This window comes from Dendrobium catenatum, unplaced genomic scaffold (genome assembly GCF_001605985.2).
Source record: "Dendrobium catenatum unplaced genomic scaffold, ASM160598v2 fragScaff_scaffold_1165, whole genome shotgun sequence".
NCBI lineage: Eukaryota > Viridiplantae > Streptophyta > Magnoliopsida > Asparagales > Orchidaceae > Dendrobium > Dendrobium catenatum.
Window position 1 is genome coordinate 528,300 of NW_021319627.1, and position 17,857 is coordinate 546,156.

The following is a 17,857-nucleotide window of genomic DNA, read 5'->3' on the forward strand; positions in this document are numbered from 1 at the left end:
CTTCAATGTGAAAATATTAGTAGCGATGAGAACAATGAGCTTGAAGCAATCATAAATGATAAAGTGAAAATAAAATACATAGAATACTAACATTTACATAATTCGGGTTTAACTATTCTTATGTCTATGGGAGATGAAAATGATTCGATTTACGAACAAAAAAATACAACTATATCATGATCCGAAATGTCAAAGTACATCCAAATAGATTTGAAAAGAATAAATCTAACAATCACACATTGTGGATATTACCTCACCCAAATCTTCCTTAATTATTCTCAATTTCACAGTTGTGATGCCTCACTTTTCATGATTTTATCTAATTCAAGCCATGAAAAATAGACTTTTTGATCCCTTAGGTTAGGTCAAAACTTATTTCTTGAAACACTTAGAATATGTTCAACTCAACATCATGCTTAGACTAAGATCAATCCTATCGAACCATCCATGTCGTCCATGTCCTTTAGTCTAAACATTAGTTCCTTGTTATTCACACCTACCACATCTAAGATGTTGACACTAATTAAATCTATTCTATCAAACTAAGGCATTATAATCTAGCTTGCCTATTTTTTTCTTTGAGAAGACCTTTGTTGCTCCCATTTACCACTACCTTTAGGTACCTTGGGAGCTCCAACCATTGCATAATTTTACAATATTGATTATAACCATTATATGTGAGGAACCTAGATCAATGTCATTGACATCACTTTTGATGGTTATCCATATTGTACCTTTTGTATAAGAAGTTAAGAAATAGTAAGGAGATAGACCACCTATATACTAACTTTCTTACAAATAGTAAAAGCTTGTTCAGCTAGTGAGGGCCCCATAATTTTTTTCCTTCAATAGTTTTCATGTAAAAATCATTTCTTCCAAGGTTTAGTTTATTTGGCTATTTATTTGAGATAAAAAAATCCACTTAGATCGATTTCATGAGTTTAGATAGGTGAAGTTATTCTTAAATGATTGACCTCTTCTTTTACCTTTGGATATGAAAATACCTTTTTTGAATTCCTCTCCTTTCATATTACAAAAAAATAAAATAAATAAAGAAGACTTAAAATAAGGTTATAGAGCCTATACGAGGAGCTACATATTGTACGATGTATTGTGCCTAATGATCATATAGATTTGTTCTTCATGTAGATTAAAATTGATTCTATATAATTGCAAAAATATGAATAAACAAATTTATATTTCATTTGAATCTAAAGATCTAGGCATAATGTATAAAATAAATTGACCAATTTAATTAGTAGATAGTCTACTAGGCATAAGAATTTTAAACTATTACAAAGAGTGAGAATGCATGAGTAAGGTGTAAATTTTGAGATATTTTAATGCATTGGTAGTGTAGAAATATTTTTAGAATTTCTTGAACTATTCTTTTTTTTTTTAATGAATTTTTAATGCATGGAAGATGCATAAAATATATTTGAATATTTTGTGAAATGCATAGAATTATACTTATATGTAGAGGATGATATGGTTGTTATATAATTAACCCATATTTTTTAATATATTTTCCTGAATAATGGAAGTTTATAATTTATTAAATTAGCATTTTAATTATATAACATATATTAACTTTGATAAAAAAATATTTTTATAGATCCATAAAAATAATTTATTGCATTTTTTATTTAATAAAATTGCTTTCATAATTTTTAGTAAATATATAATTTATATTAATTATTTTATCCAGCTTTAAATAAAAATTTAAAGTCTTATTAGATAACAAACTATTGATTATGTAAATAATTATACAAATTTTTAGCCATTCAAAAGAAATCTCATGTTAGGCTATAAGATTTTAGTTTGGTTAAATGTGCATAGGTTCCTAGTCCTCTTATACTATCTATAAAGAAATCTAAGGTCTTCCTAGGGATTGGAGAGAGATACTATCTTTAGGTGATGAGTGACATAAGCATAAATGATTTATCCTTTAGTGAGATTTGACTTTCTAGGCTCACTTAAGCTTATTCTTATGCCATTTATTACTTAGGTGGCTAGCTAGCTTAAAGCATAATCCTTCAAATTTTGATAAATGATCATGGTTTTGATAATTATACATGTCCTTATTTAGCCCTTTTTACATAGGAATATGTTAGTAAATGTTTATAGAGTTTAAATTGGTTTAGAGGTGGCAAATACACCAGTCAGTAGCTAATTTGATATCTTAGCATTAATTTAGCTAAGTTTTAGTGATATGAGGTATTTACATTTATTCATGCTTTTAAGAGCTCATTAGACTAACTCCTAAGGAATAAATGGTTAGTTTAGGGTTTATGGAAACAACTAAGGATAATTAGATTAGGTCAAGACCATATGCTAGGTTAATTAAACTATGTTTGATTCATCTAGGGTGTTTTGATTGATCCTATAGTTTAGTTCACTTATAAGCTAGACAACTTGGTTAAGTCCTTAGAGTCTATGCTAGCTAGGCATGGTCAAATGGAGTTGGGCCAACATGAGTTAACTCAATTTTAGGTCTAAGCTATGTTTGACCTACTCAAGATAGGGTTGGTGAATCAATGTTTATGATTTTTTTTTTCTAACAATAAATAATTTTATTAAAGTTAATAAAATATATAATTTTTTTATTTATTAGTATAAAAAATAAAGAAAATAAAAAAATAACATTTCAACAATCATTGATTAAGCATAGAGTCCTACATTTTTTTTCTTAACGGCGGATAATACTATAATCTTGAATAAATACAAATAAATCATAAGTGTGATCCTTTAATTGAGAGTATATATATCCTTTAATTGGTACTTTATATTATAAAAAAATAAAATTATATATATAACTAACAAATTAGGATAAAAAATTAAGAATTAAAATGGGCTGAATTCGAGCAATGACTCTATTAAAAAAAAAAAAAACTTTTCCCAAATATACAAATGCACACAATACAGTGTTAATTAATGTATAATTAAACCTTATAGATAATTAAAAAACAGGGAAGAACCGCCCGAGCATCGAACACCAATAACTCCTCTTCACCGAGTCTGACCGAGTCAACTCCGGATCCCATCTCCTCCGGGTCCCCGACACGGCCCACAATAACCCGACAAACCATCATACCCCTTCGACGCGATCCGCCACCGCAGCACTCGTGGGCCCCACCGCTTCCGGCGAAGGTCCGCACCCCCTCCATCTTCCCCACTTTGCATCGCGCTAATCCGCCGTCGGCGGCCGTCGCGTGGAAGCGAAGCATCTCGTTGCCGTCGGCAGCGCAGCGAGGGTCGTTGGAATCGAGGCGGAGGACGGCAGTGCGGCGGGCCTCGAAGGCTGCGATGGCAAGCGGGGTGTGGCGGATGCGGAATAGCATGTCAATGTGGAAGGGGAAAGGAAGGGACCAGCTTGAACGGAAGATTATTTCGATTATGCGACGGGAAGAATGGGTTGCCGGGAGCTTCGAGAGTGTTGGAAGAGGTGGAGGCGGTGACGGCGGCGGCCGAGGGGGAAAAGGAGGGCTGTTGTGGTGCGATTTCGGTATCTGTTTGGGAGAGAGATTAGGATTTGGTATCGAGGTGTTAGTTTGGGAGCGAGTATGTTGGGGCTTTTGGGTAGAGAAATGGGGGGTTTTGGGGAGGAGGAAGAAGACGTCGAGAAGGGCTTGAGAGGAACTGTGGCAAGATAGTGATGGATTTCTTGAGGAGGAGGATGGCTGGCGTTTCTTTGGGAGCTGAACTATGTCATCCAAGGCGTTGGATTTGCAGTAGAGAGGTTTCAGCCAACGGAAGGGCATTTCTGCCGGAGAATGGCAGCTGAGATCGCCGCCGGTGATGGAGAAGAGAAGAGTAAGAGAGAGAGAGAGAGAAGGTCCCCGGAATTTAAATGGCGCTCAGGGTCTTATTCCGTTGATTATTCCAGTATGGGCTCAATTGTTGTTTATAAATAATTTTATTTTTGAAAGTTATGATTTATTTTAATTTATTTTATAAGCAAGAAAATTAGGAATATTATGGAAAGTATTTATAAAAAAATATAAAGTTAAATTATATATATATATATATATATATATATATATATATATATGAAAAAATGTGATATGTATGTAAATCTAAGAAAATTATATCAAAAAAAAAAAAAAAAAAAAGCAATGCAAGTAATATATAACTAGTAAAAGGGATTTTATATGTTTCAGCCCAAACCCACTTATATCCATAATATATAACTATAAACATAAATTTCAGATGATATTATAACACTTAATTTTGTTGATTTCTAATCTTTTAGCTTGCATGAAAATTTAGAATTTTTTTTACTCATAAGATTTTTAATGAACTAATCATTGAATACTTTTAAAAAGAAGGATTCAACTTTAGAAGCATTTAAAAATTTTAAGGCTTAGATAAATCATAAAATAATTAATTCATTTGGTATTTTTTGAAACTCTATTTATAGAGAAAAATATCGCTAAGATATTCTTAAAATGATTCTTTCCATTGGATATCTATTGTGAAAATCCTTCAAAAAAAGTCTCATAAATAGTTATCATTGTAGGATAAGTCGCCAAATTTCTTAATGTTTGAAGCTTGGTGCTGATACAATAGAGTTGCTCTGGAATTTTATGATTGTGCATTTCTTGGATAGCATGGGAGTATGCTTTCTAGTAATATTGATTGTATTTTTAAAACTAGCATAGTTTAGCTAATATTTCATATAAGTATGACATATTTTATATCAATGCCAAAGGGAAATTATATTATTAAATGCTTCACATAATCTTCTAAATCCAACATTCTCAAGAGTCATATATGAAAAACTATTTGGGTCACTTTTATTATAGTCAAACTCATGTAAGGACTCTTTAGCAAGTAGTCTAATCCTAATCATTTGAATATTAATGTTTGATCAACCAAATGTATTTATGGATGACATATGAACATACTAGCAAGTAACCTCTAAGTGAGAGTTAGATAATTAGGTAAGAATTGAGCGAGTATGTAGAGAATACAGGGCACTAGAATATCTATAAATCTCTCCAAAAAGATCCAAAAAATGCATATTTACCCTTTAATTATTGGGCTTAGAAGGTTATGGGAAAGACTAAACCTAAAAATATAACAAAGTATAAAATACTATAGGACTTTTATGAGTTGTCACAAACACGTACCTAGTTGGTTGATTTCCACATGGATCCCTGCCTTTGGCATTGCATTTTGGTCCAAGGTGAGTCTCAAGAACAGGAGAGATTATTTGCTTCAGACACTGAACACAGGTTATCGTTCGGTACTTTAGAGTACCAAGTAATAGTGAACTTGGTACTGTGGAGTACCGAGCTCATACAGAGCTCAATACCAAGTAGGGGGTGATGTGGTGCATTTTCATTGGGCTCCGGACGTCGTTCAGTGTCCCGACCAAATAATTTCCCCAAGAGAGAAGAGGGTGCCTTTGGCTAGTCTTTGAGATTTGGTATATAGGGTCAGTTTGTGAATGTGAGCCCTTTGGATATGCGAGAGTTCATATAGGTGCTACTTAGACCTCCAGGCATAATAGGTAAGTTTATATTTTGACGATTCAAACTTATATGATATTTTAGAATAAGAGTCATATCCTCCTTTTTTAAGCTATCATCTTTGGATTTAATTCTCTTGAGTGTTCTTATACTAGGAATACATTTCCTAAGACTAAACTAATTAGCATCTTATAGAAAGATATAATTGTTTAATCTCAATACTCGTCTTCCTATGATCACACATTTCTCATTCTAAGAGCTTGTTCTTATCCTTCGCCATATCATAAATTATTATCAACCGCATCTTTGAAACTTAGCATTCCATCATACATTTGCATCATTGTTTATATATTAAGGATTGCCTATCTAATCATGATTCACTATTCATTGACTTCTATCAACCCTTTTTATTAAGTCTTCTTACTTTGTTTGATGGAAAAAAAATCAACTTTGTTTAATGTATATAAGCGAGATTCCTCAATCAATATTTTTCTTGAGTATTTCTGAAGATGTAATTGATGTCAGCAATAATATTCCTAGCAGAAGCCTCCGTAGTTAAAACATTTAATTTAAATATGAAATTTTTTTTTTTCTGAATTTGAACATCCATCTACTTATGAATTAGCACCCCTCCTATTATAGACCCATAAAATAATCATAATGTGAAAAAATATTTTGTTTAAAACTTACATTAAAACAAAGCTCATGCAAGAAATAAATAAAGTATTCTATTTGAAGGTATAACTATAAATAAAAGGTGGCCACAAAATATATTGGTTGTCAAAAACTGCACAATGATATGAAAAAAAGATGTTGGAACACATTCTAATATAAAGAAAGTACATAAGATCAATTTTTTCATCCTTCTAAATATTATAACTTTTCACTAAGATACTTTCAATCAAGGCTGAAATATGAACAAGAGATTATTAGAGCTTTCACTGCAGGAAAATCAAGCGTTACCGGCGGCCAAAACCCTTCAGTAACCACAAAATTCTGTTGAAAAATTTGAGTTTCCGGCGGAACCTCATTTGACGGTAAAATGTGCGTCAGAAACATTCTTCCAGGGGAAAAACTTCTTCGGAAATGTTTCTGGCAAGCTTACCAGCATAATTCCAATGGAAAACAGAAGTATGATGCATCATTTTTTAGTTATTAGTTATGATATATTATCCACTGGAATTTCTGACATAAATTTATCGCTTTGTCCAACGGAGTTTTTCAGTGGATAATCCATCGGGAATGCTGGCAGTAAATCTCTGCCACAAAGTTGATACATTTTGTTGTATCAATAGTTCCGACGGATTATCCCAAAAAAATTGCCATAAACCTCAAGCAAAAAAAAAAAAAAAAACTCACTTTAATGTTTATGTTTTCTACAACATAATAAACTTGCATAAAAATATACAAAAAATCATATTCATTCAAAAAATTAAACATAAAAAAATTAATTTAACATTTAACAAATAGCTTAATAATAAATTTGATCATTACAAATTCATTAAACATTCACCAGTTTAAAATGAAATATAAAATTTCTTCTTTAAATAATAAAAAATGGACAATAAAATAAATAACTACACAAAAAATATATAATCAGAATTAGTCTCCTCCTCTGCTGAAGCTATCTGGTTTCCACTGGATTCCTCTCTAATTTTCTGAAGCTCATCCAACAACTGAGTTTGTTGCATGTACATCTATATGTCAGCTTGTAATTTCCTAACTTGTTCTAGCTCGATTGTAAGGACAACTACTAGTTGGCTGTACAACAATGCCTTGCTAATTGCTGAAAAGGTGGGGCCACCAGATAAACCGGCCCTTTCTACATTTCTCCTACTCCTTGCGACCAAGTTCTATTGTCATAATATTCAACTAATCCACTAGCTAGAAGATCACTCACCTGCACCTGCCTGGCTCTCTCAAAGCTATTATACTCGTCCTCTAAAAATTAATATAAAAATAAAAAATTTACACATGACACCAAAAATATTAAACTAATATACTCACGTAGGCTCTCTTTGCTCGATCATCAACCCATTACTGGTCCTCCTATCACTTATGGGTATGATTGTGCAACTCTATAGTGATTGGTTATCTACCTAGTATCTCTTTGTATAATATACTTATATTAGTATTCATATCTAAATAAATTATTAAAATCTTTTAAAATTACTTACCAAGCGTCGCATGTGCTCAATATGTGGAACCAAGCCCCTAGTGGAGAGAACAACCTATGCCCCCAACATCAAAAGCTTGATTATGTTTATTCTCATCCCTCCTCCTGGCATAATCTGGGCTACCCTAAGTATAAGTCAAGTCAGCTCAGCTCATACACTCTCACCAATAAAATATCTAGTAGACAATCGGTTATACATTTGACTTCTTTGATTTCTAATATTTATAATATAATCTACATTTAATATGAAGATATTAGATATTATAATAATATATGTTGAAGAGAAATAAATGGAATTCAAATTGATTTGTAAATTGAATGGTGTTATTTCACACAGGTCCCTAGCCTATCAAAGACAAATCTAGCAGCCTTCGGGTGTCTCCCATGTTTAGGGGCAATATAAAGAGTCTTAGCCTGCTCACCACGTCAAGAAAGATGTGCACGATCAGTGTAGGGTGACACCGCGTCAGTGGCCTTTAATTCTACTACGCCAAGAAAAGCGTGTATATGTCTTCAGGGGGGTACCTGTGTGAAAATGTAGTTTGCGTTAGAGATATTTTAGTGGATTTACCAACATAAGCGAAATCTAAGACCCCTAAACCTTTCTTACATAAGCCAAATCTAATACTTCTACTTTCCTAATTAGGTCAACAAGAGGCAGCCATTTTATGTAAGCAAACCATCTAAGGCGACTTTGTCACTCATGAGAATTCTATAATTTGCAAACACTTGACTTAATGTTATGCTTCTCGTTTAATGACATTTTACATCATAAAGAATTGCAAATATCTATCGAGGAAATCAACTCCCTCTCTAGCCTTATCAACAAAAAGAATATCATCAACAAAATGAATATACCATAGACTACAATGACTTCTAAATGTCTACAAAGAACATCCATGAACAAAGAAAACCTAACGTGCGACTTATAGTGGTGGGTTGATGGAGGCATTGGCAGAGAACGCTGATGGAGAATGTCGGCAACAAAGCGAACACGTCAACAATAGAGGTGAACGTCGACGACGAAGGCGAACATTGGTGATGGAGGTGAAAGTTGACGATGAAGACGAGTGAGGGAGCGAGAGCAAGCAGGAGTGAAATGAAAATAGTGTCTCCGCGGAAAGGGAAATAGGGTTCTTTCCGGCGGCTTATTCTCCAGAAATATTTTCGGCATATTTTTCGCCAGATATGTTTCATTGAGTTTAAGTCGATGGAATTTTTGTAGTTATTTTCCAGTGTATTTTTTGTTGGAATTAACTGCCGACTTTACAAAACCTGCGGTTTTGCCGGTGGTTTTTCGGCTAGTAAATTTTCGACAGACTTTCCGCTAGAAAACCCGGCGCTATTTTTCTGACAGAATATCCGTCGGGTAGACCATCACTTATACCGGCGGATAAATATCCGTCGAAAATTCTACCAGTAAATAGAGATTTTCCTACTTTTTTTTTTTCTTAGCCATCCAACAATAAGCAAAAAAGATGCAACCAAAATGCCAAAGCTACATAAATGAGTTTGGCTGAAAAGAGTTGAAGAGCTACTAATAGAAAAATGCTAATTAAATATGAAAAATTAAGTGCCATATGGTACTGATGAAGTATTGTCGAAGTAGAGTAGGTGTCACTTGTGACAAATAGGTCTCAAATATGAATTGCTTTTTTATGGCAATAATCTTTTACTCTTGTGGTGTCCATACGAACTCCCTTAAAGAGGGGATAACTTACGTCGAATGAGGAGTAAGTTTCACCATGATATTTTTTGAGAATTCCACATCATTTATTTGAATCTCATCTCTATTTATTCGCATGCCCTATTTGCATGATCGATCCTTTCATTGTGCAACAGGGGCGGAACCCTTTGGAGACTAGAGGGGCAATTGCCCCCCTGAATTTTTTTTTTTTTGGTTCATTATACTATTACTTAGGTAATTTGTCCCCCTTCAATATTTTTTTTAGTATTTATTACAAGGGTTTTTAGGCAATTGCTCCGCGAGCGCTTCCCCTGGAAATCCCAGCAGGGGCGCTGTCCCTTGACCCCGCTACCTGACCGGAAAAGTCGAACCCCGCCAGGGGACACTGCCCCCCTTGGACCCCCGACATATTTGCCAACAATTACTTATAAGTTTACCCCCTGAAAACTATGTCTGATTCTGCCCCTGTTGTGCAAGATATCTAATGATTATCGTCGAGAAATCTAAAATAACCCCGCTGGGGCGCTGTCCCTTGACCCCGCCACATGACCGGAAAAGTCGAACCCCGCCAGGGGACACTGCCCCCCTTGGACCCCCGACATATTTGCCAACAATTACTTATAAGTTTACCCCCTGAAAACTATGTCTGATTCTGCCCCTGTTGTGCAAGATATCTAATGATTATCGTCGAGAAATCTAAAATATGGTCAGCATGTTCATTTCATCTACTCACCAAGTCAAGTTGGTGGACATTCAAGGAGAAGCTCAGTCTCAAAGGGTAGGGATAATAAATCAAGGAAATAATATAAATTATTTAGTTATCTTAAAAAAAAAAAAACCTAATTCATTAAATAGTTTTTCCTCCTCATTAAAGCTCAAAATAACAAAGGTAAATAATGAAATTTGGTGGTTCAAAAAGTTTGATGGGACATGAAAGATAATTTCGCATGGCTGTGGAATTTAAGAGAGCCAACTAACTCAACCGAGCAAGTGATGAGACCCAACGAAGTAAAGGATAATGATGATGGTCTATGCTGCTGCATCATCTTAAAGGCAGTCCTCTTAGAATACTATATGCATTGTGCAAAAATTTAAACATCATAAATGAGGATCATACTCGTGTTGAAAGCCAAATATGAGTAATTGTATGTCACCAAAGATTTATCTTGATGGAGCATAAATATCAATGTGAATATGAGTTGAAGGCTTTAAAAATTAATTTCAGGACCATCCTAACGTTATTTTTAGCATAATTGAACATCTCGGGAAGACGAACCCAATGACACAAAATTCAATCTAATTTGAGTCCAAATGAAATGACCAAAGTCTACTTAAGAAACTAAGGAGCTTTTACATTCCCTAGTTAGCACAACCAGCCGTCGTTGGTGTTCTTGACCATCGATCGCGACGGAACTTTTGTCCGTCCTCTAACCGTCATTTAATTTCCACTTGCACGTTGACTACCAGTGGATTCCTTTCCAACAATCAGCCATCACCAGATTTTTGCACCAAGAGCACCCGTCTAAAGATTGGCAAAATTCTTTAACACATTATACCCAAGTCGAAGGACAAATCAACTTTTGTAATTCAATCAAATAATCGTGGAATATTTTCAACTGGACGAAGCCCCGTGATTATTTCCCTTTCAGGGTTTTCCATGTTAAAATTATGGTATTTCTCTATCATCTGTTTGTGCGTTGAGGATTCGTTTATTGCTAAGACGTGAAATATTATTTCTCTATCGCTGTGAATTTTTTTGCCTGCAACAAATCTAATTTTAAATATGCATCTTGACTTAATTAAAATGACCCAAATGAATGTGATATATATTAATCAATGTATAATGTTCCTTCAATCATGACTAAGATTTCGTTTGGGATAACTTTCTTCCTACTTTCTAAAGTAATTTTTTAGTATAAAAATTTATTGAAATCAAAATTTTCGTATTAAAAAAATTGTTTAGAAATCAATAAAAAAATTGTCCCGAACGGAATCTCAATTAACTTCACCCAAATAAATGTGATGTGCGTTTCTAAATATATGATGTTCCCATCAATCTATGTAGAGTTTTTAGAGTAGATATACACACTCCAGTATTGTATTTAAGACCACAAAGTTGACCAATAAACACACATTTTAATATTTTATTAAATTAGGCCAAATATTGTAATTTAGCCATATTTTCTTAAATATTGTTGATACGGCATCACAAAAATTAGCATGATCGGGCACGAATCTTGAGGCAAAAGCTAGTTGGAAACTTTAAAAATTAATTCCGGGAGCACCCGAACTTCGATTTCAACAAACTTATAGTCAAACTGAGCATCTCAGAAATATGAACACAACGACACCAAATTCGACCCAATCCGAGCCCGAATGGGTCCAAATCATGAACCCGAAGCGCTGTTGGAAGGTTCAAACCACATTTTTAGTTACCAAACGGACTCCGATTTTGACGAGCTCATACTCGAATCGAACAGCTCGACGAGACGAATCCAACGAGCCCAAGATCACTAAATTCCGACATTACTAAGGCATTCAAATGACCAACGAACTGTGCACGATTGTAGGATTCAATATCGGTCGTCCATTCAACCACTCCCTATTCGCCCCTGATCTCACACCTATTTACGGACCTTGCCACTCCAGAAAATCTATAAATAGAGCCCTCATTTCTCATGAGAGGGGATCCAAGCAAGAGAAGCAAGAAGAGAAGGAGGAAGAGAAGGAGGAAGCTCCTCCTCGGCGGCCGCCGGACAACCGCCGAACCACCGCAGAAGTCCTGCCGGACCACCGCCGAAACCTCGTCGGACCACCGCAGGAACCTCCCCGGACCACCACCACCACCAGCCGAAGCCTCGCCGGGAGTTTCATTGCACCGATGCCTTAGGTCCCGACGTTCAATCCCTACGTTTCTGAGACTACGTTGTGAAGGACCCATCGTCCCGCTTAAAGGCCGACGTTTAGTCCCTACGTCTTGCTGAAGACTCGACGTCCCGCTTAAGGGCCGAACGTTCAAGTCTCTAACATACCTTGAGAAGGCACTGACATACCTGCTTAAGGCCCGACGTTCAGACCCCGAACGTCCTACTCAAAGGGCCAGACCATCAAAATCCGATCTTCCAAGTGACACTGGGTCTAACACCTGAACTCCTTGTTCCTACGCTCCTAACGGTCCTTCTGACCTCTGTCGCCTACTACGGTCCGTCCCGACCTCCATCACAGACAAACGGTCCTTTCTGACCTGCGTCTCTTTGCCGACTACGTCCTTTCGACGTTCGTCGCCTACTACGGTTCCGTTCGACCTCCATCAACAGACAACCGGTCCCTTTCCTGGACCCTGGTCTCTTCTGCGTCTACGGTCCTTTCGACCTCCGTCGCCTACTACGTCGCTTTGACCATCCATCAACAAACAAATGGTCTTTCTGACCCCGGTCCTCCTGACCACTACGGTCTTCCGACTAACAAACAATGTATATGGTAACTCCTACATGTTAATGCAATCTATAGTTGCTACATCAATACAAGGCCTTCCTCCAAAGGAAGGGCCTCATTTGTAATACGACTGCAAATACTATGGTTCATCCCAAACTGGGCCAGGCCCGTGGTTTTCCCCCTTTTCACGCGGGTTTTTCACGTAAAAAACTCTGGTGTCTCTTTATGAATGCTAACCCTCTCACTTATCTGCTTGTGTGTCTGGATCTCGTTACAATGCTAAGACGTTAACTAAATATTTCTCTACAGCTGCAGAAATACTCCAGGATGCAAACAGTTTTGGCGGCCGTCTGTGGGAACCTAGTTCCGACTGGGGGCAACAAATTTTTGCTTCCAACCTTCAAAGTATTTCAACTGCTATATGATGCTTCCATGTTATTGGAATCAAATCCGGATTGGGGGGGCAGGCCTTGCTATAATTTTAGTCCAGAAGATCTCTCAAAAACATTATATCAAGATTATATAAGGAAACTTCCCTAAAAAATGCAAAGAAGCTTCGCGATTAAAATTTCAAAACCATGTTAACACTTCGTTCTGGGACTTCTACTCCCTTGGGCAATGGTCTTGATTCAAACCCATAAAAGGAGTAATGGTCCTAAAGATAGACTACTTCTTTAACCTTTGATCGGGATACACGTGGCAATACCCCTCTCCCAAATCAAGCCAAAATCGATCCCAGGGGGATCCGATTCCGACCTCTTCCAACAAGGTTAACGTCGTCGAGCAAAGGCCTCCGGACATAAACCCGGATAGGTTCTTACAATCTTGGGATTTCCTCTACCTCTTTCCACACAGGTTTAAAACTCGTCGAGGCAAGGCTCCGACAATACAACCTCGGGAAAGTGTCCTTACAATCCTTGGTGGTTCCTTCAGCTTCTTCCACACAGGCTTAAACGTCGTCGAGCAAAAGCTCCGACATACAACCTCGGAAAGGTCCTACTCCTTGGTGGATTCTCCCGGCCTCTTCCACACAGGTTAACGGTCGTCGAGCAAAGACTCCGACATAGTACAACTCGAAGGTCCTACATATCCTTGGTGAGATTTCTCCGACCCTCTTCCACACAGTTTAAACGTCGTCGACAAAAGGCTCCGACATACCAACCTTCGGAAAGGTCCTACATCCTTGCGGGATTCTCCCAGACCTTCTTCCTACATAGCGTACGGTCGCTCGAGCAAAGGCCTCCGATATATCAACCTCGGAAAAGGTCCTTACATTCCTTTGGGTGGATTTCGCCAGCCTCTTCTACACAGTAGTTACGTCGGTCGAGCAAAGGCTCCGACATACAACCTCGGAAAGGTCCTAAATCCTTGGTGGGATTCTCCCAGCCTCTTCCACAACATGTTAACAGTCGTCGACACAGGGCTCCGACATACAGACTCGAAAAGGTCATACATCCTTGGTGGATTCCTCCGACCTCTTCCACACAAGGTTAACGTCGTCGAGCAAAGTCTCCCGACATATCACCTTGGATAGGTCTTACATCATTTGGTGGGATCCTATATCGATTAACATCATCAAGAAAGGCTCTGACAAAGGAACCTCGGATAGATTGATACATCTTGCGTTTAAACGTCTCAAGAATGTCCGTCAAAATGGACTTCTGCACAAAGTTAAAAATTCTACACGGTTTTAAATTTCTCCTGTCGCTGAACTTTTGCCTTGCAGCACTTTCCGACGGACTAATACCTAGACGCAGAATTCTTCCTGTCTTGGACTAATACCCTTCCGTCGCGACTTCTGTCTGTCGATGAGACTTCCAATCGGTCCTTCTGGCGAGGCCGTACTTCTTACACAGACGTCGGACCTTCTCCTTGTCGTCGAACTTCTGCTCAGTCAGCAGAACTTCTTACTCGTCGTCAGACTCAGCCCGTCGACGAAGGTTTCATATCGGTCTTCTGTCCGAGGCCGTTACTCTACCCAACGTCGGACTTTCTGCCATGTCAGTCGGACTTCTACTTGTCAGCGGACTTCTAACTGACGTTCATGACTTGCTCGTTAGCAGACTTCTAGTCGTCATCAGACTTCTCGCTGTTCGACGAAACTTTCGTAGGTCTTATACCCGACGTTGTACTTCTACCACGACGTCGGAGTTCTGCATGTCGTCGGACTTCTGCTTGTCAGCGGACTTCTATCTCGACGTCAAGAACTTTCTGCCTCGTTAGCAGACTTCTACCTCGTCATAAGACTCTCGCTCGATCGACAAAACTTTTCGTAGGTCTTTCACACCCGATGTTCGGACTTCTGCATTGTGCGCCGGAGCTTTGCTTGTCGAGCGGCTTCTACTCGACGTCAGACTTCTGCTCGTTAGCAGACTTCTGCTTGTCATCGACTCTGCTCGTTAGCAGACTTCTACAGTTCGTCGAGACTTCAGCCCGTCGATTGAAGTTTCATCGGTCTTCTGTCCGAGGGTCGTACTTCTACAATGACGTCGGACTTTTCTTGGTCATCGCAACTTCTGCTCGTCAGCGGAACTTCTACTCGTCATCAAACTTCTCCTCGTCGACAAACATTAATCGGTCTTCTGCTCAGAGGCCGGTACTTCTAATGACGTCGGAAACTTTCTCCTTTCGTCGAACTTCTGCGAATAACTTCTGACTCGTCGTCGACTTCTACCCGTCGATGAACTTTCATCGGTCTTCTGCCCAGGCCGTACTTCTTACACGACGTCGGAGACTCCTCCCTGATCGTCAGAACTTCTGCTCGTCAGCGACTATACTACTCGTCGTCGAGACTTCTCGCGCCGGTCGACGAACTCTTCATCGGTCTTCTGCCCCCAAGGCCGTACTTCTAATAACGAGTCAGACTTCTCCCTTCGGTCAGACTTCGCTCGTCAAGCGAACTTCTACCTCGTCCTCGGACTTCTGCAGTCGACCAAACCTTTGTCGGTCTTTCTATCCCGAGTGCACTCTACCACTTCGTACTTCTACCGGATGTCGACTTCTACGCAGTTAATAGACTTTCATCGGTCTCTGCCCGATGCTGTATGAACTACCCCGACATTGAATTCCTACCATTGTCATCATACTTCTCCCTTGAGCCTGGAAGTATACCCGTCATTTCAACTCCCTCCTTACAACGGATCTCTCTCTGACCTCCATCTCCAACCAACTGATTAACAATCAGACCTCCGCTAGGATCTCTTCGAAAGAAGAGAGGGGCCTCGAAAAATCAAGGGAAGGCCTCAATAGGCAAGGACGAGGGAGAGGAGAAGAGAAGAAGGGGAAATCTTCCGGACTTTCCTCGCCAAGAGAGGGGCCTCAAAAATCGAAGAAAGCCTCAATAAGCAAGGGGACAGAGGGAGTTGGGAAGAGAAAAAAAAGGGGAAATCCTCCGATTTCCTCGCCAGAAGAGGGGCCACCGAAATCCGAGGGAAAAGCCTCAATGCAGGACAGAGGGAGAAGAAGAAAGAAGGGGAATCCTCCCGGACTTCCTCGCCAAGAGAAGGGGCCCTCGAAAAATCGAGCGGAATGCCTCAATAGAAAGAAAGAGGGAGAAGAGAAGAAGGGGAAATCTCCGGACTTCCTCGCCAAGAGAGGGGCCTCGAAAAATCGAGAAAGCCTCAATAGCAAGAACGAGGGAGAGGAGAAGAAAGAAAAGAAGAAAGGAAGAAGAAGAAGAGAAGAAGAGAAGAAAAAGGAGATAGAAGAGGAGAGGAGCAATTTTTCTTAAGGCCTAAGGGGCCCTATTTATAGGTTTTGAAGAAAATGGAGGGAGTTATTGGCCATTTTCGAAAATACTATTTTTTCTAAATTTTTTTTTGAATTTTTCTGATTTTTTTGGACCAAAAAGATAAAAAAGCGGCCTCTTTACACGAGCGGGCCCCAACCTAAGTCGGATGGCAGCGAATCGAACTAAAAAAAAAAAAAAAATTCGATTCGCGGACTCTTCACGCGGATTCGCTGCGCTGGGCAGCAACAGCAGGCGCACGAGCCCCACGGAAGGCCGACCCGGCCGGCCAGCCGGCGGCAGGCACAGCAAGCGGAGCTGGCCCAGCGCACAGCCGCGCAGCAAACGCGGGCCGAGTCAGCCCAGCCGCGGGTGCACCCAGCCCAGGCGCAGGCGCCCTCAGGCGCGGTCGCGGGCACAGCCCAATCGCGGGCGCGGGTTTCGCCGCAGGCGGCGCGTGCGCGGCCGCATTCAAGCGGGGCGGCCTGCCGGCCGGTCCGGCTGGTTCGGCTGCCCAGTCCGTTCTGGTCCCGTTTTTCACCCCCGGGGAAAGATCAAAATTCGATGTTTTTGGGGTTCGCCGAGCCACATTTTTCGACGTTCCGGACTCATTTCGACACTTTCGGAGCCATTTCAGACTCCTACATGCAAGATCAAATTCACTGAGTCACTCAGAAAAAAATCATCTAAAATTTTTTTAACGCATATTTTTCGGACTCTTTGAACTTTTCGATCGTCCGAAAATAGGGGGCAAACTGATACGGCATACAAAAATAAGGCTTGAATCGGGCACGAATCTTGAGGCAAAAGCTTTAGTTGGAAGAACTTTAAAAATTAATTCCGGGAGCACCCGAACTTTTGATTCAACAAAACCTATAGTCAAACTGAGCATCTCGAAATATGAATAACACGACACAAAATTCGATCCCAAATCCGAGCCCGAATGGGTCCAAAATCATGAACCCGAAGGCTGTTTTTGGAAGTTTCAAACCAACATTTTTAGTTTACCAAACGGACTCCGATTTTTGACGAGCTTTTTACTCGAAATCAAACGGCTTTGACGAGACGAATCCACGAGCCCCGATCACTAAATTCCGACATCCTTAAGGTATTCAAATGACCAAACGACGGTGCAGCGATTGTAGGATTCAATTCGGTCGTCCATTCAACCGCTCCCTATTCGCCCCTGATCTTCACACCTATTTACGGACCATGCCACTCAAAAAATCTAATAAATAGGCCCCTCATTTCTCATGAGAGGGACCAAGCAAGAGAAGCAAGAAAGAAGGAAGGAAGAGAAAGGAGAAGCTTCCTCTCGAACGGCCGCCGGAACCAAACCGCAGAAGTCCCGTCGGACC

At 39.2% G+C, this 17,857-nt stretch overlaps 2 protein-coding genes across 2 annotated transcripts in view; both read right to left on the minus strand.

Annotated features, from left to right (window-relative positions):
- Nucleotides 1-2,900: 2,900 nt before the first annotated feature.
- On the minus strand, nt 2,901-3,834 carry LOC110111284. Its single transcript, XM_020843078.2, has one exon. The coding sequence runs from the start codon at nt 3,759-3,761 to the stop codon at nt 2,943-2,945; it is 819 nt and encodes a 272-aa protein (XP_020698737.1). The 5' UTR covers nt 3,762-3,834; the 3' UTR covers nt 2,901-2,942.
- Nucleotides 3,835-16,719: 12,885 nt separating this feature from the next.
- Nucleotides 16,720-17,857, minus strand: part of LOC114580657 (translation initiation factor IF-2-like) — a 3,399-nt gene continuing 2,261 nt past the window's right edge. The window contains exon 2 of the mRNA XM_028698871.1: nt 16,720-17,140. Coding sequence (XP_028554704.1) covers nt 16,720-17,140 — 421 coding nt within the window. The remainder of the gene's footprint in view (nt 17,141-17,857) is intronic.

Coding starts and splice junctions, on each gene's coding strand:
- LOC110111284 (XM_020843078.2), bottom strand. CDS start 3,761: ATGCCCTTCCGTTGGCTGAAACCTCTCTACTGCAAATCCAACGCCTTG.